The sequence below is a fragment of the Oncorhynchus masou genome, chromosome 24 (genome assembly GCF_036934945.1).
Source record: "Oncorhynchus masou masou isolate Uvic2021 chromosome 24, UVic_Omas_1.1, whole genome shotgun sequence".
NCBI classification, from domain to species: Eukaryota; Metazoa; Chordata; class Actinopteri; order Salmoniformes; family Salmonidae; genus Oncorhynchus; species Oncorhynchus masou.
In genome coordinates this window covers 14413327-14437116 of record NC_088235.1, presented here as the reverse complement: position 1 = coordinate 14437116, position 23790 = coordinate 14413327, and the positions used below count along the sequence as shown (strand labels likewise).

General features: G+C 44.9%; 1 protein-coding gene across 1 annotated transcript in view; it reads left to right on the top strand.

Moving 5' to 3' along the window:
* LOC135511856 (solute carrier family 35 member F3-like) overlaps nucleotides 1–22182 on the top strand; it is an 83592-nt gene extending 61410 nt beyond the window's left edge. Inside the window, 6 exon segments of the mRNA XM_064933345.1 lie at nucleotides 2913–3021; nucleotides 5438–5548; nucleotides 11873–11998; nucleotides 15175–15367; nucleotides 17648–17737; nucleotides 18267–22182. Of these exon segments, the coding sequence (XP_064789417.1) occupies nucleotides 2913–3021; nucleotides 5438–5548; nucleotides 11873–11998; nucleotides 15175–15367; nucleotides 17648–17737; nucleotides 18267–18505 (868 nt within the window). The 3' untranslated portion in view covers nucleotides 18506–22182.
* Nucleotides 22183–23790: the final 1608 nt, after the last annotated feature.

Below are 23790 nucleotides of genomic sequence, written 5' to 3'. Positions count from 1 at the left end.
ATGGGCCAGGATGGGAATGGAGATCTGGCAGCCTGGATGGGACTGGGCCGGGATGGGAATGGAGATCTGGCAGCCTGGATGGGCCCGGGCCGGGATGGGAATGGAGAACTGGCAGCCTGGATGGGCCAGGATGGGAATGGAGATCTGGCAGCCTGGATGGGACTGGGCTGGGATGGGAATGGAGATCTGGCAGCCTGGATGGGCCCGGGCCGGGATGGGAATGGAGAACTGGCAGCCTGGATGGGCCAGGATGGGAATGGAGATCTGGCAGCCTGGATGGGACTGGGCCGGGATGGGAATGGAGATCTGGCAGCCTGGATGGGCCCGGGCCGGGATGGGAATGGACCAGGAGTTTCAGTAACTCCTTACCAGTTCACATACCCGTCTTTATGTTTACCTTTAAGGTATACTTTGGGATTTTGGCAACTAGGTCCTTAATCTACTTTTTGATCTTGCACAGTGACTTTTTTGGTTAGCACAGTGACTGTAAGTCTATGGGTATCTGCTAGCATGCTAGAATGCCAAGAGTGTGCAAAGCTGTCATCTAGGCAAAGGGTGGCTACTTTGAAGAATCTAAAATCTAAAATGTATTTTGATTTGTTTAATACTTTTTTGTTTACTACATGATTCCATATGTGTTATTTCATAGTGCTGATGTCTTCACTATTGTTCTACAATTTACAAAATAGTAAAAATAAAGAAAAGTGTCCAAACTTTTGACTGCTACTGTATATATATATATATATGTCTTATTTTACATATCGATACTTGGAGTCAAAATATAATTTTAAACTGGGTGGTTTGAACCCTGGATGCTGATTGGCTGACAGCCTTATACCACGGGTATGACAAAACAATTGTTTTTACTGTTCTAATTATGTTGGTAACCAGTTTATAATAGCAATAAGTCACTTCGGGGGTTTGTGGTATATGGTCAATAGACCATGACTAAGGACTGTATCCAGCACTAAGAACAGCCATTAGCAGTGGTATATTGGCCATATAACACACCCCCATATTGCTTAAATATAAATTGTCCAAAATAATATTGTGATATTTAACTGTATCGATTTCCCCCACATCACTAGCATAGACTATGAATACTAACACTAATGTTGTATACTAAAATGTGATTGCGCTTGTTTACATGTGTTTATGTTGTGTGAGCTTGTGTTTGTTTGTTTGTCTGTGTCTGTACATATACAGTTGAAGTCGGAAGTTTACATACACCTGAGCCAAATATATTTAAACTCATTTTTCACAATTCCTGACATTTAATCCTAGTAAAAATTCCCTGTCTTAGGTCAGTTAGGATCACCACTTTATTTTAAGAATGTGAAATGTCAGAATAATAGTAGAGAGAATTATTTATTTCAGCTTTTATTTCTTTCATCACATTGCCAGTGGGTCAAAAGTTTACATACACTCAATTAGTATTTGGTAGCATTGCCTTTAAATTGTTTAACTTGGGTCAAACGTTTCGGGTAGCCTTCCACAAGCTTCCCACTATAAGTTGGGTGAATTTGACCCATTCCTCCTGACAGAGCTGGTGTAACTGAGTCAGGTTTGTAGGCCTCCTTGCTCGCACATGCTTTTTCAGTTCTGCCCACAAATTTTCTATAGGATTGAGGTCAGGGCTTTGTGATGGCCACTCCAATACCTTGACTTTGTTGGCCTTAAGCCATTTTTCCACAGCTTTGGAAGTATGCTTGGGGTCATTGTCCATTTGGAAGACCCATTTGTGACCAAGCTTTAACTTCCTGACTGATGTCTTGAGATGTTGCTTCAATATATCCACATAAGTTTCCTTCCACGTGATGCCATCTATTTTGTGAAGTGCACCAGTCCCTCCTGCAGCAAAGCACCCCAACAACATGATGCTGCCACCCCCGTGCTTCACGGTTGGGATGGTGTTCTTCGGCTTGCAAGCATTCCCCTTTTTCCTCCAAACATAATGATGGTCATTATGGCCAAATAGTTCTATTTTTGTTTCATGAGACCAGAGGACATTTCTCCTAAAAGTACGATCTTTGTCCCCATGTGCAGTTGCAAACCATAGTCTGGCTTTTTTATGGTGGTTTTGGAGCAGTGGCATCTTCCTTGCGGAGCGGCCGTTCAGGTTATGTCGACATAGGACTCGTTTTACTGTGGATATAGATACTTTTGTACCCATTTCCACCAGGATCTTCACAAGGTCCTTTGCTGTTGTTCTGGGATTGATTTGCACTTTTCGCAAAATATGTTCTTCTCTAGGAGACAGAACGTGTCTCCTTCCTGAGCGGTATGGCGGCTGCGTGGTCACATGGTGTTTATACTTGCATACTATTGTTTGTACAGATGAATGTGGTATCTTCAGGCGTTTCGAAATTGCTCCCAAGGATAAATCAGACTTGTGGAGGTCTACTATTTTTCTTCTGAGGTCTTGGCTGATTCCCTATGATGTCAAGTAAAGAGGCAATGAGTTTGAAGGTAGGCCTTGAAATACATCCACAGGTGCACCTCCAATTGACTCAAATGATGTCAATTAGATTATCAGAAGCTTCTAAAGCCATCACGTAATTTTCTGGAATTTTCCAAGCTGTTTAAAGGCACAGTCAACTATAAACCTCTGACCCACTGGAATTGTGATACAATGAATTATAAGTTAAATAATCTGTCTGTAAACAATTGTTGGAAAAATTACTTGTGTCATGCACAAAGTAGATGTCCTAACCGACATGCCAAAATTATAGTTTGCTAACAATAAATTTGTGGAGTGGTTGAAAAACGAGTTTTAATGACTCCAACCTAAGTGTATGTAAAACAACCGACTTTAACTGTACATGTACCTGTGTGCTGTGCATGTGTGTCTGTTTTGTGTGTGTGTGTGCATGCATGCCTGTGGGTGTTCATCTGTGTGTGTTCCTCTCTAGGGAGTGTTGTCGGTTCTTTGGGGATGACGGGCTGACAGCCAAGGTGTTCTTCACTAAGGTGGCTCCGTTTGGATTGCTGTGGATCCTCACCAACTACCTGTACCTACAGGTACTGTGCTGTTAGTCCTGACATGTCCCAGACAGACAATGATGGAAGAGACATGAATGATGAGTGTGTGTCTCTCTGTCTGTGTGTTTCTCTCCCTCTGTGTGTGTGTGTGTGTGTGTGTGTGTGTGTGTGTGTGTGTGTGTGTGTGTGTGTGTGTGTGTGTGTGTGTGTGTGTGTGTGTGTGTGTGTGTGTGTGTGTGTGTGTGTGTGTGTGTGTGTGTCAGGTTAGGGACTGTGACAGTATTGTATAGTGCCTGCAGGTGTCACTGTGCTAGCTAGAGGTCGACCGATTCTGATTTTTCAACGCCGGTAACGATACCGATTATTGGAGGACCAAAAAAAGCCGATACCGATTAATCGGGCTATTTTTATATATATATTTGTAATGAAGACAATTACAACAATACTGAATGAACACTTTTTAACTTAATATAATACATAAATAAAATCAATTTAGTCTCAAATAAATATTGAAACTGTCATGCCCTGGTCAAAGTATTTTGTGTTTGTCTTCATTTATTTGGTCAGGCCAGGGTGTGGCATGGGTTTTTGTATGTGGTGTGTTTTGTATTGGGATTGTAGCTTAGTGGGGTGTTCTAGATAAGTCTATGGCTGTCTGAAGTGGTTCTCAATCAGAGGCAGGTGTAAATCATTGTCTCTGATTGGGAACCATATTTAGGCAGCCATATTCTTCGAGTGTTTCGTGGGTGATTGTCATGATGTCCCTGTTCTGTGTTAATTTACACCAGTATAGGCTGTTTCGGTTTTCGTTATGTTTATTGTGTTTGTTGTTTTTGTATTGATTCGTGTTCACGTTTGTTTATTAAACATGGATCGTAATCTACACGCCGCATTTTGGTCCGACTTTCCTTCGCACATAGAAAGCCGTAACAGAAACATGTTCAATTTTAAATAATGCAAAAACAAAGTGTTGGAGAAGAAAGTAAAAGTGCAAATGTGCCATGTAAGAAAGCTAACGTTTAAGTTCCTTGCTCAGAACATGAGAACATACAGTATGAAAGCTAGTGGTTCCTTTTAACATGAGTCTTCAATATTCCCCGTAAAGAAGTTTTAGGTTGTAGTTATTTTAGGAAATATAGGACTATTTCTCTCTATACCATTTGTATTTCATACCTATTTCATACCTATTTCAACCCTAAGTCTAAATATTGCTGTTACATTGTACAACCTTCAATGTTATGTCATAATTATGTAAAATTCTGGCAAATTAATTACGGTCTTTGTTAGGAAGAAATGGTCTTCAGTTCAGTTCGCAACGAGCCAGGCGGCCCAAACTGCTGCATATACCCTGACTGCTTGCACTGAACGCAAGACAAGTGACACAGTTTCCCTCGTTAAAAGAAATTCATGTTAGCAGGCAATATTAACTAAATATGCAGGTTTAAATTGTGTATACTTGTGATTTTAAGAAAGGCATTGATGTTTATGGTTAGGTACACATTGGTGCAACGACAGTGCTTTTTTCGCGAATGCGCTTTTTAAATCATCACTCATTTGGTGAAGTAGGCTGTGATTCGATGATACATTAACAGGCACCTCATTGATTATATGCAACGCAGGACAAGCTAGATAAACTAGTAATATCATCAACCATACAGTATGTAGTTATCTAGTGACTATGTTAATATTTATTGTTTTTTATAAGATAAGTTTAATGCTAGCTAGCAACTTACCTTGGCTCCTTGCTGCACTCCCGTAACAGGTAGTCAGCCTGCCACACAGTCTCCTCGTGGAGTGCAATGTAATCGGCTATAATAGGAGTCCAAAAATGCAAATTACCGATTGTTATGAAAACTTGAAATCGGCCCTAAATAACCGGCCATTTTGATTAATCGGTCGACCTCTAGTGCTAGCTTAGCGGTATAGCTTCCTTCTAGTGCTAGCTTAGCGGTATAGCTTCCTTCTAGTGCTAGCTTAGCGGTATAGCTTCTAGTGCTAGCTAAGCGGTATAGCTTCCTTCTAGTGCTAGCTTAGCGGTATAGCTTCCTTCTAGTGCTAGCTTAGCGGTATAGCTTCCTTCTAGTGCTAGCCAAGCGGTATAGCTTCCTTCTAGAGCTAGCTTAGCGCTATAGCTTCCTTCTAGTGCTAGCTAAGCGGTATAGCTTCCTTCTAGTGCTAGCTTAGCGGTATAGCTTCCTTCTAGTGCTAGCTAAGCGGTATAGCTTGCTTCTAGTGCTAGCTTAGCGGTATAGCTTCCTTCTAGTGCTAGCTAAGCGGTATAGCTTCCTTCTAGTGCTAGCTTAGAGTATAGCTTCCTTCACCATCCCTGTCCCCTTACTGGACTCAAACTATTGATCCTCTGCTTCAAAAACACTCGTAGCCAACTACACCACCAAAAATCTAGCAATTGGGCGAAGTAATTTTAAGCTGTGATGTGATCCTGTCTCTAACACAGGCCCTGAGGAAGATCAACACTACAGACGTGTCAGCTCTGTTCTGCTGCAACAAGGCCTTCGTATTCCTGCTCTCTTGGATCGTACTGAGAGACCGCTTCATGGGGGTCAGGGTGAGTTACGGTGTGTGTGTGTGTGTGTGTGTGTGTGTGTGTGTGTGTGTGTGTGTGTGTGTGTGTGTGTGTGTGTGTGTGTGTGTGTGATGCACAAAGTCTGTCAGGAGATGTCCAGAGAACCTACGAAGAGATGACATTCTGACTGGAGATTCCTCCGGTTATGAGTAGATAAGAGTTCATTTCAGGGCTAGATAAAAATGTATCCTAATTAAGACCACAGACTCAGTCTCAGTTGGACTAGCTAGGTCCTACCTAATTAAGACCACAGACTCAGTCTCAGTTGGACTAGCTAGGTCCTACCTAATTAAATTATAGCAGTCAGTAATTAACTGTGTCCTGGATTTCCTGTTCTAGTGGGCTTTAACCTGGATGAACCAGAGGCTAATGGCTCCCTGCCTCCCAGACTCTAACACTTCCCTTTTATTAAAAACACATTGGGTTAGAGGCTAGTTTGCATCAAATGGCACCCTATTTCCTTTATAGTGCACTATTTTTTTTAGCCCTATGAGCCCTGGTCAGAAGTAGTACTACATAGGGAATAGGGTGCCTTTTGGGAAGCAGCCTAAACCCTCTCTGTGCTGGAGCCCTGCGGTCCCCGAAGGAATGAAGAATATTAAGTATTAAGAGTTGAGGGCGTGGGGAACTGACCTGGGTTCAGAAGAGTTGAGGGCATGGGGAACTGACCTGGGTTCAGAAGAGTTGAGGGTATGGGGAACTGAATGGGTTCAGAAGAGTTGAGGGCGTGGGGAACTGACCTGGGTTCAGAAGAGTTGAGGGCATGGGGAACTGACCTGGGTTCAGAAGAGTTGAGGGCGTGGGGAACTGAATGGGTTCAGAAGAGTTGAGGGCGTGGGGAACTGACCTGGGTTCAGAAGAGTTGAGGGCATGGGGAACTGAATGGGTTCAGAAGAGTTGAGGGCGTGGGGAACTGACCTGGGTTCAGAAGAGTTGAGGGCGTGGGGAACTGACCTGGGTTCAGAAGAGTTGAGGGCGTGGGGAACTGAATAGGTTCAGAAGAGTTGATGACATGGGGAACTGAATAGGTTCAGAAGAGTTGAGGGCATGGGGAACTGAATGGGTTCAGAAGAGTTGATGACATGGGGAGCTGAATGGGTTCAGAAGAGTTGAGGGCATGGGGAACTGAATGGGTTCAGAAGAGTTGAGGGCGTGGGGAACTGACCTGGGTTCAGAAGAGTTGAGGGCATGGGGAGCTGACCTGGGTTCAGAAGAGTTGAGGGCGTGGGGAACTGACCTGGGTTCAGAAGAGTTGAGGGCATGGGGAGCTGACCTGGGTTCAGAAGAGTTGATGACATGGGGAGCTGACCTGGGTTCAGAAGAGTTGATGACATGGGGAGCTGACCTGGGTTCAGAAGAGTTGATGACATGGGGAGCTGACCTGGGTTCAGAAGAGTTGAGGGCGTGGGGAACTGACCTGGGTTCAAATACTATTTTAAGTATTTTAAATACTGCTTTGAGACTATTCTGTTAAGCCAGGTCAACTCAATCAAGTTGTGGGCATTCAGAAGATAACCTGTACTGCAGTGCAGAAAAAAACATTTGCTTTCAAGCGAATGTCACTGCTCCGTCAGGGCTGGGGGATAAGCTCATTAAGGGTCATTGTTAGATCATTGTTAATGAACTTGGACCTCGGCGTCACCCTGGGAGAAAGTTTGTCAAATTAACAATGTACCTTGCAGCACCAAAGGTATTCTGAAGAGTAGCTATAAGTAAGTTGCTGGATACAGTGCCTTGCAAAAGTATTCACCCCCCTTGGAAGTTTTCCTATTTTGTTGCATTACAACCTGTATTTTAAATAAATAGATGTTTATTTGGACTTCCTGTAATGGACATACACAAAATAGTCCAAATTGGTGAAGTGAAATGGTAAAAAAAATGTTTTAAAGTGTTTTAAAAAATTATATGAAAATGCTATGAAGCCCCTAAATAAGATCTGGTGCAACCAATTACCTTCTGAAGTCACATAATTAGTTAAATAAAGTCCATCTGTTCTGAAAGGCCCCAGAGTCTGCAACACCACTAAGCAGGGGGCACCGCCAAGCAAGCAGCACTATGAAGACCAAGGAGCTCCAAACAGGTCAGGGACAAAGTTGTGGAGAAGTACAGATCAGGGTTGGGTTATAAAAAATATCAGAAACTTTGAACATCACACTGAGCACCATTAATTCAACTAAGAGTGGCCAGAAAAAAGCCATTGCTTAAAGAAAAAAACCCGACAGAGAAGTGTGCGGCGCGGTCTATTACTGTATAATAGTTGTATTGCAGTATGCAATCTGTCAGGAGTGGCTCAAACTCATGAAGCAGCCCAGACAAAAAGTCGCGGTACCAACCATGATGTCCCACACAGACCTCTGTCTTGATGAACCTGTAGTCTACATTTAAAACTCCCTACTAGGTCCCAGGCAGTCCACGTATTCAGAGTAGAAAGACTGATTCAGCATCACGTCCCCCTGGCCATATAATCATATTCATCATGATCTCAAAGGTCAAAGGTCAAACTGATCCTAGATCAGCCCTCTTATATGTATTCTGAGACTTTATAAATACAAGTTCAGGTCTCTCTTGCAAAATATGTTTGATCTCACTGTGACTAATCCGGATAAATGAATGAATGTGTGTATGTGTGTACTGTTTGTGTGAATAACTGGAGGGAAGATCTGGAAGGAAAACACCTAATCGGAATGTTTCTCTCTCTCTCCTGTCATTATCCCTTACTACCCCCATCTGTGATGAAAGCTCTGAGTAATCCTCCCATTTTTCTTTCTCTCTTTCTCTCTCTCTCTCCCTCTCTCTCTCTCTCTCTCTCTCTCTCTCTCACTCTCCCCATCTTTCTCTTCCTCTCTCTCCCCCATGTCTCCTCTCTCTCTCTCTCTCTCTCCCTTCCTCACACTCTCTCCCCATCTTTCTCTCCCCCATCTCTCCCCCATGACTCCTGTCTCTATCTCTCTCTCTCTTTCTCTCTCTCTCCCTCTAATTCTCTCTCTCTCTTACTCTCTCTCTCTGACTGTTGATGGGTATTGCAGTGTTTTGATGTCTGCAGTAATGCGGAGGATCTTGGATGGGCTTTCCTTCATGTGAAAATGAAGAGAGAAGGGGAGAGGATACGAGGGGGAGAGGCTGGGGAGAGTCCAATCATCCCTTTGAAGTATGACAGTGTTCTGGTACTTAGCTGGGCTATTTCATGGGTGAGGTGGGTGGATAGCTGTCAGTAGGAGAATGGTATATAAGGGATGGCAGCTCTCCCATACTGTACCTACAGTGCCTTCAGTAAGTATTCATACCCCTTGAATCATTCTACATGTTGTTGTGTTACAGACTTTATTCTGATCTACACATAGACATGGTTAATTATTGCATTGCAAAAAATAATTGTATCTATTTTAGAATAAGGCTGTAACGTAACAAAATGTGGAAAAGGTCAAGAGGTCTGAATACTTTCCCAATGCAATGCATGTACAGGTAACTGCCAAAATAAAGGAAACACCAACATAAAGAGTCTTAACAGGGTGTTGGGCCACAACGAGCCAGAACAGCTTCAATGTGCCTTGGCATCGATTCTACAATTGTCTGGAACTCTATTGGAGGGATGTGACACCATTCCTCCATGAGAAACTACATCATTTGGTGATTTGTTGATGGTGGAAACGCTGTCTCAGACGCCTGCTCCAGAATCTCCCGTAAGTGTTCATTTGGGATGAGATCTGGTGGCTAAGACAGCCATGGCATATGGTTTACATCGTTTTCATGTTCACCATTCAGTGAGCACTCGCGCGCTGTGGATGGGAGCATTGTCATCCTATGAGGGGGGGGGGGGGGGGGGTTAATTAACTCAATGCTTAATTAACTCAGGATCCACACTTGGGTTGAAGCACCTGCTTTCAATACACTTTGTATCCCTCATATACTCAAGTATTCCCTTTATTTTGGCAGTTACTTGTATATCTCTGAGTATATTGTATCTCAGAGTCCTGTACCTCTCTCCTGTAGTTTTATGTTGTTATGGAGAGCTGTGAGAGTAACATTGCCTAGGCCTTAGCTCAGCAAGCTAGCACAGTCTCCCTTGTGGCACATGAGACCCACCCAGGTTCTAACGCAATCAGTCACACATACATTTTTCAGCTGGGGTTTTGTCTTTTCATTTAACCTTTATTGATCTAGGAAAGACCCTTGTGGTTAGAAAGGTCTTCTGCGAGTGTAGCCTGGTGTTGTGGTGGAGTGGTGGGAGTGACAGACTGCCTCAGCAGAGCCCAGACCCAGTCTTGGTCCTTTTCCCCATTCCCTGACATTGGGTTTGCTGACACAGCAGTGTGTGAGAAAGGAAAACAAATTGCCGTGTCCAATCACTGAGGGGTCCGTGTCCCAGGGAACCAAGCAGCAAAGCAGCAGGCTTTCTCAGAGAAACAAATCTCTGTAGAGAGGTAACTGACCATAGAATATCATCAGGGGCGCAACTTTCACTGAGGAGGTTGGCTAGGCTGAGAGAGAGAGAGAGAGAGAGAGAGAGAGAGAGAGAGAGAGAGAGAGAGAGAGAGAGAGAGAGAGAGAGAGAGAGAGAGAGAGAGAGAGAGAGAGAGAGAGAGAGAGAGAGAGAGAGAGAGATAGAGAGATAGATAGATAGATAGATAGATAGATAGATAGATAGATAGATAGATAGATAGATAGATAGATAGGGGTTTACCCATTGTACCCCTTGGCTCTGTCCAGGTGTAAGCAGTGCTTAATTTGGGCCACATCCTGCCAAAACAGGATCTGGCACCTTTAAAAAATGTTTTCATTCGTTCCGGTACCTCAGAGCCCCCAACTCACCCCACTCTAATGCTCACTTTTTGTTCCGGCATTTCCCGATTTCCAAATGAAGAACCGGGCATAACCACACGGGTTGTTTATCTTCCTGACACCTCTCTAATGCAGTGCTAATCCACTCCGCTGGCCCAAGCCAAGTCCCTATTCATTACACACACACACAGCCCATCAATCCTTTCCTGTATGGGAGACTGTCTTTGCTGATTGGAAAGCACTGGGCCCTGGACCAGATAGTATATGATTATCATGATTGTGTTTGTGGTTGTGTGTGTCTTTGCATTGTGTTCACCATTTACACCAGTAACAGACATTACTGTGGGAGGGAACGGCTGGAGGAAAGGGAGGGGGAACGGCTGGAGGAAAGGAAGGGGGAATGGCTGGAGGAAAGGGAGGGGAACGGCTGGAGGAAAGGAAGAGGGAATGGCTGGAGGAAAGGAAGAGGGAACGGCTGGAGGAAAGGGAGGGGGAACGGCTGGAGGAAAGGAAGGGGGAACGGCTGGAGGAAAGGAAGGGGGAACGGCTGGAGGAAAGGGAGGGGAACGGCTGGAGGAAAGGAAGGGGGAATGGCTGGAGGAAAGGAAGGGGGAACGGCTGGAGGAAAGGAAGAGTGAACGGCTGGAGGAAAGGAAGGGGGAACGGCTGGAGGAAAGGGAGGGGGAACGGCTGGAGGAAAGGGAGAGGGAAAGGCTGGAGGAAAGGGAGGGGGACCGGCTGGAGGAAAGGAAGGGGGAACGGCTGGAGGAAAGGAAGAGGGAACGGCTGGAGGAAAGGGAGGGGGAACGGCTGGAGGAAAGGGAGGGGGAAAGGCTGGAGGAAAGGGAGGGGGACCGGCTGGAGGAAAGGAAGGGGGAACGGCTGGAGGAAAGGAAGAGGGAACGGCTGGAGGAAAGGGAGGGGGAACGGCTGGAGGAAAGGGAGGGGAAAGTGAAAGTCAGGGACAAACATATACACACGCACAAACACAAACTCTGTCACACACAAGGCCATTGGGGCGTGAATCTGTTCAGTGCTACTGTAAGGTCTCCGGCAGTAACTTATCACCCTGGCTGGGCTCAAGGCTGCTCCAGGTTTTACTACCTGTCTTAGGCTGTGTCCCAAATTACACCATATTCCCTTTATAGTGACCAGGGCCCAGAGGAATAGGGTGCCATTTGGGACACATTCAGTACTTACTGTTTGATGATCTGATCTCAGACCAGTATAAAAGTACATCAGAAGTGGATCCTGGTGTGTCAAGTCAACAGTGACTCTTCTTTCTAAGCAGTAAAATGTATTTATGGTAGATTGAACTGCAGTTGAGATACTTGTACTTTCACACTATGAAGTGAAAGAATTCAACCTTTACCCTGACCATACTTCATGTCCACATCCCGGTTCAACCCTCCCCTTCCTCCTTCTACACTATCCTATCCAATAAAATGTAAGCAGTGCCCCACTCTTTCAAAAAACCTACTAAGTGGTATATATTGTAATATGTCCTCTCCACCTTTCCCTGTGCAGATCGTGGCGGCCATCTTTGCCATCGCTGGCATCGTGATGATGACCTACGCTGACGGTTTCCACAGCCACTCTGTCATGGGGATCACCTTCGTTGTGGCCTCCGCTTCTATGTCTGCACTCTACAAGGTACTTCTCTACTCTATGAACAAACACACAAACACATTCTCACACACAGGACACATTTGTTTGCTTAACTGTGAGACATGGTACAGTCTTCTCTTAAAAGACAGAATCAAAGGAACACCTCATTCTTTGTGATTGAAAGGAATGAATACATGGTTATTCTTTGTGATTGAAAGGAATGAATACATGGTTATTCTTTGTGATTGAAAGGAATGAATACATGGTTATTCTTTGTGATTGAAAGGAATGAATACAAGGTTATTCTTTGTGATTGAAAGGAATGAATACATGGTTATTCTTTGTGGTTGAAAGGAATGAATACATGGTTATTTTTTGTGATTGAAAGGAATGAATACATGGTTATTCTTTGTGATTGGAGGGGGATGTGTCAGTTCTGAGACCTTTTATGTGTCTCCATTTTTCTTTTCTCCTTCAGTGAGATGAAGATGTCCTCAAAACGTTTCAAACAATAAATCACCCAAACACCCTCCTTTATGAAATACAGTTTAGGAGCAACGTTAGGTCTCATGTAAGGAGTCTTTGTGCATACAGGGACAGGCTCGTGAGTCTCCTTAGATGTGTTCCTTATATAATCAGGTAACAGGAGACTAGATTAGATATTATGAAATACTATGAAGCATTCTAAAACATCTGGGCTGGGCTAAACGGGCCGTAATTTGGTGTTTCATTTGATAGACCTGCAGATGTTCAAACTGTGACAGGCAGATACTTATAGATTCTTCAGGCAGGCAGGAGGCAGGCAGGAAAGCAGGCAGGCAGGCAGGAGGCAGGCAGGAGGCAGGCAGAAAGCAGGCAGGCTGACAGACGGACGGACGGACGGACGGACGGACAGACAGATATATCAGCCAAAAACACGTTTCCCTAGAACTACACAGCTGATTCAAATAAGGAACTCATCATCAAGATGTGATTATTTGAATAAGCTGTGTAGTGCTAGGGCAACAACCAAAACATGCCCCCCTTAGGGTCCTCAGGACCCAGTTTGGGAAACACTGGTGACTGCCTGTGGAGGACAGACAGACACAAAGAGGGGTTGATGGGTATATAATATGGCTGTTCTGTGGTGTCTCCTGTTCTATAATATGGCTGTTCTGTGGTGTCTCCTATTCTATAATATGGCTGTTCTGTGGTGTCTCCTGTTCTATAATATGGCTGTTCTGTGGTGTCTCCTGTTCTATAATATGGCTGTTCTGTGGTGTCTCCTGTTCTATAATATGGCTGTTCTGTGGTGTCTCCTGTTCTATAATATGGCTGTTCTGTGGTGTCTCCTGTTCTATAATATGGCTGTTCTGTGGTGTCTCCTGTTCTATAATATGGCTGTTCTGTGGTGTCACCTATTCTATAATATAGCTGTTCTGTGGTGTCTCCTATTCTATAATATGGCTGTTCTGTGGTGTCTCCTGTTCTATAATATGGCTGTTCTGTGGTGTCACCTATTCTATAATATAGCTGTTCTGTGGTGTCTCCTATTCTATAATATGGCTGTTCTGTGGTGTCTCCTGTTCTATAATATGGCTGTTCTGTGGTGTCTCCTGTTCTATAATATGGCTGTTCTGTGGTGTCTCCTGTTCTATAATATGGCTGTTCTGTGGTGTCTCCTATTCTATAATATGGCTGTTCTGTGGTGTCTCCTATTCTATAATATGGCTGTTCTGTGGTGTCTCCTGTTCTATAATATGGCTGTTCTGTGGTGTCTCCTGTTCTATAATATGGCTGTTCTGTGGTGTCTCCTGTTCTATAATATGGCTGTTCTGTGGTGTCTCCTGTTCTATAATATGGCTGTTCTGTGGTGTCACCTATTCTATAATATAGCTGTTCTGTGGTGTCTCCTATTCTATAATATGGCTGTTCTGTGGTGTCTCCTGTTCTATAATATGGCTGTTCTGTGGTGTCACCTATTCTATAATATAGCTGTTCTGTGGTGTCTCCTATTCTATAATATGGCTGTTCTGTGGTGTCTCCTGTTCTATAATATGGCTGTTCTGTGGTGTCTCCTGTTCTATAATATGGCTGTTCTGTGGTGTCTCCTGTTCTATAATATGGCTGTTCTGTGGTGTCTCCTGTTCTATAATATGGCTGTTCTGTGGTGTCTCCTGTTCTATAATATGGCTGTTCTGTGGTGTCTCCTGTTCTATAATATAGCTGTTCTGTGGTGTCTCCTGTTCTATAATATGGCTGTTCTGTGGTGTCTCCTGTTCTATAATATGGCTGTTCTGTGGTGTCTCCTGTTCTATAATATGGCTGTTCTGTGGTGTCTCCTGTTCTATAATATGGCTGTTCTGTGGTGTCTCCTGTTCTATAATATGGCTGTTCTGTGGTTTCTCCTGTTCTATAATATGGCTGTTCTGTGGTGTCTCCTGTTCTATAATATGGCTGTTCTGTGGTGTCTCCTGCCCCGCTGTCACAATGGCCTAATGTGCTCAACAGACAGCGGTGGCAGAGTGCCAGGCCAGGGAGATGGTTGGCAGGTACTCCCTCTCTCTTTGGTCTGCCCGCATGTTCTCGTTAAGGGGGGCGGAAAAGGGGGTGAATGTATGAGGTACCTACAGTACCTGATAAATCAACTCCCTCCCTCCTATCACTCTCCTCTATCCCTTTCCGTCTCCCCCTGGATCACGGCCCCCTCTTTGTTTTTACACTGCTGCTACTTGCTGTTTATTATCTATGCATAGTCACTTTACAAATGACCTCGGCTAACCCCGCACATTGACTCGGTACCGGTACCCCCTATATATGGGGCAGCAGGGTAGCCTAGTGGTTAGAGCGTAACCGGAAGGTTGCAAGTTCAAACCCCGAGCTGACAAGGTACAAATCTGTCATTCTGCCCATGAACAGGCAGTTAACCCACTGTTCGTAGGCTGTCATTGAAAATAAGAATGTGTTCTTAACTGACTTGCCTAGTTAAATAAAGGTACAAATATATATACCCTCATTATTGTTATATAATTTTCTTGTTACTTTTTTGATGTAATCATTTTTTTAAACTTTAGTTTATTTAGTAAATATTTTCTTAACTCTATTTATTCAACTGCATTGTTGGTTAATTAAGGGCTTGTAAGTAGGCATTTAACGGTAGGTTCTACACCTGTTGTAATTGGCGCATGTGACAAACACAATTTCATCTGATCCTATTTGTCTCTCTCTCTCTCTCTCCACAGGTGCTCTTTAAAATGGTCCTGGGCAGTGCCAAGTTTGGGGAGGCAGCGCTCTTTCTGACCATCGTCGGGGGGGCTAATTTTGTGTTCATCAGCTTTGTGCCAGTCATCCTGTACTTCACCCATGTGGAATACTTTGGTTCTCTTGAGGACATCCCCTGGTTATACCTCTGTGGGGTAGCAGGCCTGCTCTTTGGTAAGCACTGGCTTCTGGAGATTACTTACAGTGTGGAGGCTGATGCAAACCTCAACCAGTGTGGAGGCTGATGCAAACCTCAACCAGTGTAGAGACTGATGCAAACCTGCAACCATTGTAGAGACTGATGCAAACCTGCAACCATTGTAGAGACTGATGCAAACCTCAACCAGTGTGGAGGCTGATGCAAACCTCAACCATTGTAGAGACTGATGCAAACCTGCAACCATTGTAGAGACTGATGCAAACCTCAACCAGTGTGGAGGCTGATGCAAACCTCAACCATTGTAGAGACTGATGCAAACCTGCAACCATTGTAGAGACTGATGCAAACCTCAACCATTGTAGGGACTGATGCATACCTGCAACCATTGTAGAGACTGATGCAAACCTCAACCATTGTAGAGACTGATGCAAACCTCAACCATTGTAGAGACTGATGCAAACCTCAACCATTGTAGAGACTGATGCAAACCTCAACCACTGTAGAGACTGATGCAAACCTGCAACCATTGTAGAGACTGATGCAAACCTCAACCATTGTAGAGACTGATGCAAACCTCAACCGTTGTAGAGACTGATGCAAACCTCAACCATTGTAGAGACTGATGCAAACCTGCAACCAGTGTGGAGGCTGATGCAAACCTGCAACCAGTGTAGAGACTGATGCAAACCTCAACCGTTGTAGAGACTGATGCAAACCTCAACCATTGTAGAGACTGATGCAAACCTGCAACCAGTGTAGAGACTGATACAACCCTCAACCAGTGTAGAGACTGATACAACCCTCAACCAGTGTAGAGACTGATACAACCCTCAACCAGTGTAGAGACTGATACAACCCTCAACCAGTGTAGAGACTGATACAACCCTCAACCAGTGTAGAGACTGATACAACCCTCAACCAGTGTAGAGACTGATACAACCCCCAACCAGTGTGGAGACTGATACAACCCCCAACCAGTGTGGAGACTGATACAACCCCCAACCAGTGTGGAGACTGATACAACCCTCAACCAGTGTGGAGACTGATACAACCCTCAACCAGTGTAGAGACTGATACAACCCTGCAACCAGTGTCGAGACTGATACAACCCTCCACCAGTGTAGAGACTGATACAACCCCCAACCAGTGTAGAGACTGATACAACCCTCCACCAGTGTGGAGACTGATACAACCCCCAACCAGTGTGGAGACTAATACAACCCTCCACCAGTGTGGAGACTAATACAACCCCCAACCAGTGTGGAGACTGATACAACCCCCAACCAGTGTGGAGACTGATACAACCCTCAACAAGTGTGGAGACTGATACAACCCCCAACCAGTGTGGAGACTGATACAACCCCCAACCAGTGTGGAGACTAATACAACCCCCAACCAGTGTGGAGACTGATACAACCCCCAACCAGTATGGAGACTGATACAACCCTCAACCAGTGTGGAGACTGATACAACCCCCAACCAGTGTGGAGACTGATACAACCCCCAACCAGTGTGGAGACTGATACAACCCCCAACCAGTGTGGAGACTGATACAACCCTCCACCAGTGTAGAGACTGATACAACCCTCCACCAGTGTAGAGACTGATACAACCCTCCACCAGTGTAGAGACTGATACAACCCTCCACCAGTGTGGAGACTTATACAACCCTCCACCAGTGTAGAGACTGATACAACCCTCCACCAGTGTAGAGACTGATACAACCCCCAACCAGTGTGGAGACTGATACAACCCTCAACCAGTGTGGAGACTGATACAACCCTCAACCAGTGTAGAGACTGATACAACCCCCAACCAGTGTGGAGACTGATACAACCCTCAACCAGTGTGGAGACTGATACAACCCTCAACCAGTGTGGAGACTGATACAACCCTCAACCAGTGTGGAGACTGATACAACCCCCAACCAGTGTAGAGACTGATACAACCCTCAACCAGTGTGGAGACTGATACAACCCCCAACCAGTGTAGAGACTGATACAACCCTCAACCAGTGTGGAGACTGATACAACCCTCCACCAGTGTAGAGACTGATACAACCCCCAACCAGTGTGGAGACTGATACAACCCTCCACCAGTGTAGAGACTGATACAACCCTCCACCAGTGTGGAGACTGATACAACCCTCCACCAGTGTAGAGACTGATACAACCCCCTCCCGCCCACCCATTGAATTGAGTTAATAGGCTGCATTGAAAAGTTGCTGACTAGTTTCTCTTTTTGACTGTGAGTAAAATGGCTGTAGTTAATAAGTAAAGTTTTCTCTTCCACAGCTTTCAATATCCTGGTGAACTTTGGCATTGCCATCACGTACCCCACATTAATCTCTCTGGGCATCGTCCTGAGTGTCCCTGTCAATGCCAGTAAGTCTCCGCTCCTTCTCCTCCAACTCGACTGTGTCCTTGTCCTTTTCTCCAGATATTTATCCCATCCAATGGAACAACCTTAACTCAGGCCGGGATTCAATTATAGGAGTTGTGGTTTTTAAAGGTAATGTTACCGCATTCACAGAGATCCCATTCACGGTGAACGCTGCATCTGTCGGTTCAATCGGGAAATTGCTTTTCAAAGCCGCAATGCCTATCATCCGCGATGAAATTGAATCCCGGCCTCTTTCCCTGGAAATAATCAGAATTCATGAAAACATTACAGTTTTGAAAATATAGCTTGTCCATCTCTTGGCACAACTTACCCCGAGTGAAACAAGGGTGTCTCAACTTCCCCCTTTGACTCAATTCCCCCCCCCCCCACTCCCCTAGTGTTGATTCAGATTGATGTGTTGTGTTCGGGACCTGTTTGTGTTAATGTTATGTCACTTCTGTCAGCGTTATGTTATGAAGGCCTGATCATTAAGTTGTAGGTAATATAAGCCCTTGTTATGTTGTGTTCCAGTGGTTGACCTGTACACATGTGAGATCCACTTCAACGCAGTGCGTCTGATCGCCGTGTTGATCATCTGCCTGGGCTTCCTGATGTTGCTGCTTCCAGAGGACTGGGACCAGTGCTTCATCCAGCTACATGCTAAGCTGCAGAGTAAACGGGAGGAACCAGCCGAGGAGGAGGCAGGGCCCGGCTCCAGCCTCAACTGGAGCAGGAGAGCAAGGCCCTCCATGTCTACCTTTACACACTGACCACCGTTTAATGCGGAGGGACGGACGGACGGACACACTGAAACAGACAGGCAGAGGCAAACACACACATGAATGGATGAATGGACAGATGGACAGATGGACAGATACAGACACACATACAGTGTACAGACACACATACAGATACACACACACACACACACACCTTGGACACTTGATTGCCATGATGACCTGCATGGTCGCCCTCCGCCCCTCTCTCTCTCTCTCTTTCCCCTTCGCTCTCACTAGTTTCTGCCTGTAAACCTTTCTGTTGGTCTGTCAGTCCGTCTGGGTCTGTTCAAGACCTTTTCATTTCACTGCAAAAAGCACTGATATCAATGTTTGTTCATTTCACAATCAACAAACAATTATTTCCTACTTGACCTCCACCATTTTAGAAGTCATCAGAGTTGGTGCATGGGCTCACGTCATTTAGCAATACCTCAAAGTCATCCCATTGGACTGATACATGTATTTACATCATGCCTGGGAAGACTCGCGAACTTGCCTCTGCTTTTCAAAAGACAAGGATAGATTGACAGACTAATAATAGTTACATTTTTTTGTCAGTATTTGTCAGACTGATGATGGACTTTCTGGCTTTAACATCATGTTCCCATCAACCTTCAATATCCAAAGAAGAAGAGAACCAGGAGAGACGGAGTTCTGGTGGGCATGTCCCTGTTGTCCCTCAGGTGTCAACATCATGGCAAAGACCTGCCTTTAGTGCACTGTAGATCTCCACAGCCCAATTCCAAACGGACGCTCGCCCCTAAACCCTAGCCCCTACTACTTTGGCAGTTCATGGAGATCTGAAAAGATTAGATAGGTATAATCAGTATGGTAATAAGTCCATATTGTCCTCTATTAGATAGGTATAACCAGTATGGTAATGAGTCCATATTGTCCTCTATTAGATAGGTATAATCAGTATGGTAATGAGTCCATATTGTCCTCTATTAGATAGGTATAACCAGTATGGTAATGAGTCCATATTGTCCTCTATTAGATAGGTATAACCAGTATGGTAATGAGTCCATATTGTCCTCTATTAGATAGGTATAACCAGTATGGGAATGAGTCCATATTGTCCTCATAATTTCCACCGTATTAGATCTTCACAACTGCATAGGGGGTAGGGGGCGATTTGGGATTTGACGTTAATTCACATTTTGTTTGCCCTCCACCTCAGGAGCCTGTAGATGTTAGGGTGTGAAGGAATCTGTCTGGGCGTTTCACTATCAATCTGAGCCATGGAATGTCTCGCTGTGCCTCTAGCAAATGAGAAGAGCCAGAGCCATCTACAGCCACACTGATTGGCCACCTGCTGTGATACACTTCCCCCTTAGATCAGATCCAGAGCTCCTGCTGGTTCCAGGCTGACACCCTCAGATCCAGAGCTCCTGCTGGTTCCAGGCTGACACCCTCAGATCCAGATCTCCTGCTGGTTCCAGGCTGACACCCTCAGATCCAGAGCTCCTGCTGGTTCCAGGCTGACACCCTCAGATCCAGATCTCCTGCTGGTTCCAGGCTGACACCCTCAGATCCAGAGCTCCAGCTGGTTCCAGGCTGACACCCTCAGATCCAGAGCTCCAGCTGGTTCCAGGCTGACACCCTCAGATCCAGAGCTCCTGCTGGTTCCAGGCTGACACCCTCAGATCCAGAGCTCCAGCTGGTTCCAGGCTGACACCCTCAGATCCAGAGCTCCTGCTGGTTCCAGGATGACACCCTCAGATCCAGAGCTCCTGCTGGTTCCAGGCTGACACCCTCAGATCCAGAGCTCCTGCTGGTTCCAGGCTGACACCCTCAGATCCAGAGCTCCTGCTGGTTCCAGGCTGACACCCTCAGATCCAGAGCTCCAGCTGGTTCCAGGCCGAAACCCACTGCTCAGTCCCATGGCTTCAGTCACGACACTCCAGACCAGCCAAACTTAACCAAGCAGCTACATTTGCATTATTTCAACGTCATGTCCACCTCCTTAGCCACCACTCAGCTTCTGCTTTGATACCTGTCGGTAGATTTCACCCCTTTAAAGTCACCTTATCATGAGGCAGACGTACTATAGTGGTGTACTCTGTCAGTTAGCCAGTGTTGCAGCAACACCAGCCTAGGTTACAGTCTGTTTATGCCCTCTTACCAACTCCTTATAGAATTGTCATGGCTTGGGAGTTGGAAAGAGCACAACCAGATCTGTGATCAGGCTAATGACACACAGGGACAAATCTAACTGCAAGTGATGATCTGTAAGGGTGTTGTCTCCTGTGCAAACCTTATCCCAAGATGCACAGCCAGGGGTGGGTGGAAATTATTACTCTGTCTGTGGCATTTTGGTGGAGGAGCCATTAAGGAAGTCCCATTAAGGAAGTCCCATTAAGGAAGTCCCATTAAGGAAGTCCCATTAAGGAAGTCCCATTGAGGAAGTCCCATTAAGGAAGTCCCATTAAGGAAGTCCCATTAAGGAAGTCCCATTAAGGAAGTCCCATTAAGGAAGTCCCATTGAGGAAGTCCCATTAAGGAAGTCCCATTAAGGAAGTCCCATTGAGGAAGTCCCATTAAGGAAGTCCCATTAAGGAAGTCCCATTAAGGAAGTCCCATTAAGGAAGTCCCATTGAGGAAGTCCCATTGAGGAAGTCCCATTAAGGAAGTCCCATTAAGGAAGTCCCATTAAGAAAGTCCCATTAAGGAAGTCCCATTAAGGAAGTCCCATTAAGGAAGTCCCATTGAGGAAGTCCCATTAAGGAAGTCCCATTAAGGAAGTCCCATTGAGGAAGTCCCATTGAGGAAGTCCCATTAAGGAAGTCCCATTAAGGAAGTCCCATTAAAGTCATAGTGAGATCGGCTACGTCATGTTCTGGCTGTGATGAGATCCAGCTTTGTCTTCAAGATACTGTTTTTATTTATTCCAATGATTATGATTCTAAGGCAAGTTAACCACTGTGAGGACTCTTCAGGGTTACTGATGAGGTAACGAACCGAGCAAAACACAGACCACAATGTAGGCGCGGCTTCAAACAGGAAGTGGGCAGAACCTCTGCCTTGTTGTGAATGTATACATGACACTGCTCAACACTCACCATGTGCTATCTATCTTTTCTATTTCTTCAGAGGGAGGCACCATTAGACTGGTTATGCCACAGTCTCACACTACAACCATTCTTATTGCACTCATCCTTCTTGAATGAACTGTGAGATGCATCTTATTGAATGGACATGTATTTCTATTTCTGCATTTAGTTTGACCACTGATGTGAAGGGACAGCGAGTGACTGACATGACATCTACAGAACAAGCAGAGATGACCAGATATAACTGAGCAGTCATTCACTTCACTGCCTATTATTTTTGTTCTGCAGTAGAGTACAGGGTTGGGCTCAGTTCCATTTCAATTCTGGAAAGAAACTGAAATTCCAATTCCCCTCATTGAAAAGCATTGAGGAACGTTTGAATTGAAGTTTGGAATTGGAATTTCAGTCCTAAATTGTCTGAATTGAAATGGTACTGAGACCAACTCTGAATAGAAGTACTACATCAGCACTGTAATCTCCCATTGTCATTCTTCGGAATGACAATATAATAATGAAATTGTATTCCTCTGGAATTATTGCTAGACATAACTGTAAACCTTTGTAAGGAATGAAGCTGACTTTTACACTGAAATAATAAATGCAACATATGATGATCACATCTGAAGAAGAACACAGTGTGGTTGGATTACATGATGATGCCATGTGTTAGATCAGTTAGTTCTGCAACATATGATGATCACATCTGAAGAAGAACACAGCGTGGTTGGATTACATGATGATGCCATGTGTTAGATCAGTTAGTTCTGCAACATATGATGATCACATCTGAAGAAGAACACAGTGTGGTTGGATTACATGATGATGCCATGTGTTAGATCAGTTAGTTCTGCAACATATGATGATCACATCTGAAGAAGAACACAGTGTGGTTGGATTACATGATGATGCCATGTGTTAGATCAGTTAGTTCTGCAACATATGATGATCACATCTGAAGAAGAACACAGCGTGGTTGGATTACATGATGACGCCGTGTGTTAGATCAGTTAGTTCTTCAACAAGTGTAATCACATGTACTATTTAAAAAAAAAAAAAATTATGCATTTATTTGTTTACTGGATTAGTATAAAATATGTAGCTCACACGGAAGTTTAAATATTTTTTTTTACAGGATTTGCAATGTGTGTTTTAGAATGTGTTGAATTGTCCCTATATGTCGAACATGTGAAAAGGAAATAACTAAACAAAGGAACGAGACAATATAACAGATTTAATTTACAAAGGAACAAGACAGTATAACAGATTAAATTTACAAAGGAACAAGACAGTAAAACAGATTAAATTTACAAAGGAACAAGACAGTAAAACAGATTAAATTTACAAAGGAACAAGACAGTATAACAGATTTAATTTACAAAGGAACTTGACAGCAGAAGGCGAGAGCCAAATCGGCATATTCAGAGGGGATGCGCACGGTGGAGACCTGGTCTGGACTTTCCACCGTTGTAGCACCGACGGAAACCAATAAACACCTCCCTGAGCACTTTAGTGACCACCCCGTGAGAGCCCTCTGTTGCCATGAAATAGTGGGGTCATGACAGGCCAACCAGGGTAAACCAGCACCACGGGACACGCAGGAGAATCAATAAGGAAGAGGCTGATTCTCTCCCTGTGACCCTCCTGCGTCACCATGTGGAGCGGTGACCTCCCTAATCAGCCCTGACCCTAGTGGTCAACTATCTTCAGCATGCACATAACCATGTGGAGCGGTGACCTCCCTAATCAGCCCTGACCCTAGTGGTCAACTATCTTCAGCATGCACATAACCATGTGGAGCAGTGACCTCCCTAATCAGCCCTGACTCTAGTGGTCGACTATCTTCAGCATGCACATAACCATGTGGAGCGGTGACCTCCCTAATCAGCCCTGACCCTAGTGGTCAACTATCTTCAGCATGCACATAACCATGTGGAGCGGTGGCCTCCCTAATCAGCCCTGACCCTAGTGGTCGACTATCTTCAGCATGCACATAACCATGTGGAGCGGTGACCTCCCTAATCAGCCCTGACCCTAGTGGTCAACTATCTTCAGCATGCACATAACCATGTGGAGCGGTGACCTCCCTAATCAGCCCTGACCCTAGTGGTCGACTATCTTCAGCATGCACATAACCATGTGGAGCGGTGACCTCCCTAATCAGCCCTGACCCTAGTGGTCAACTATCTTCAGCATGCACATAACCATGTGGAGCGGTGGCCTCCC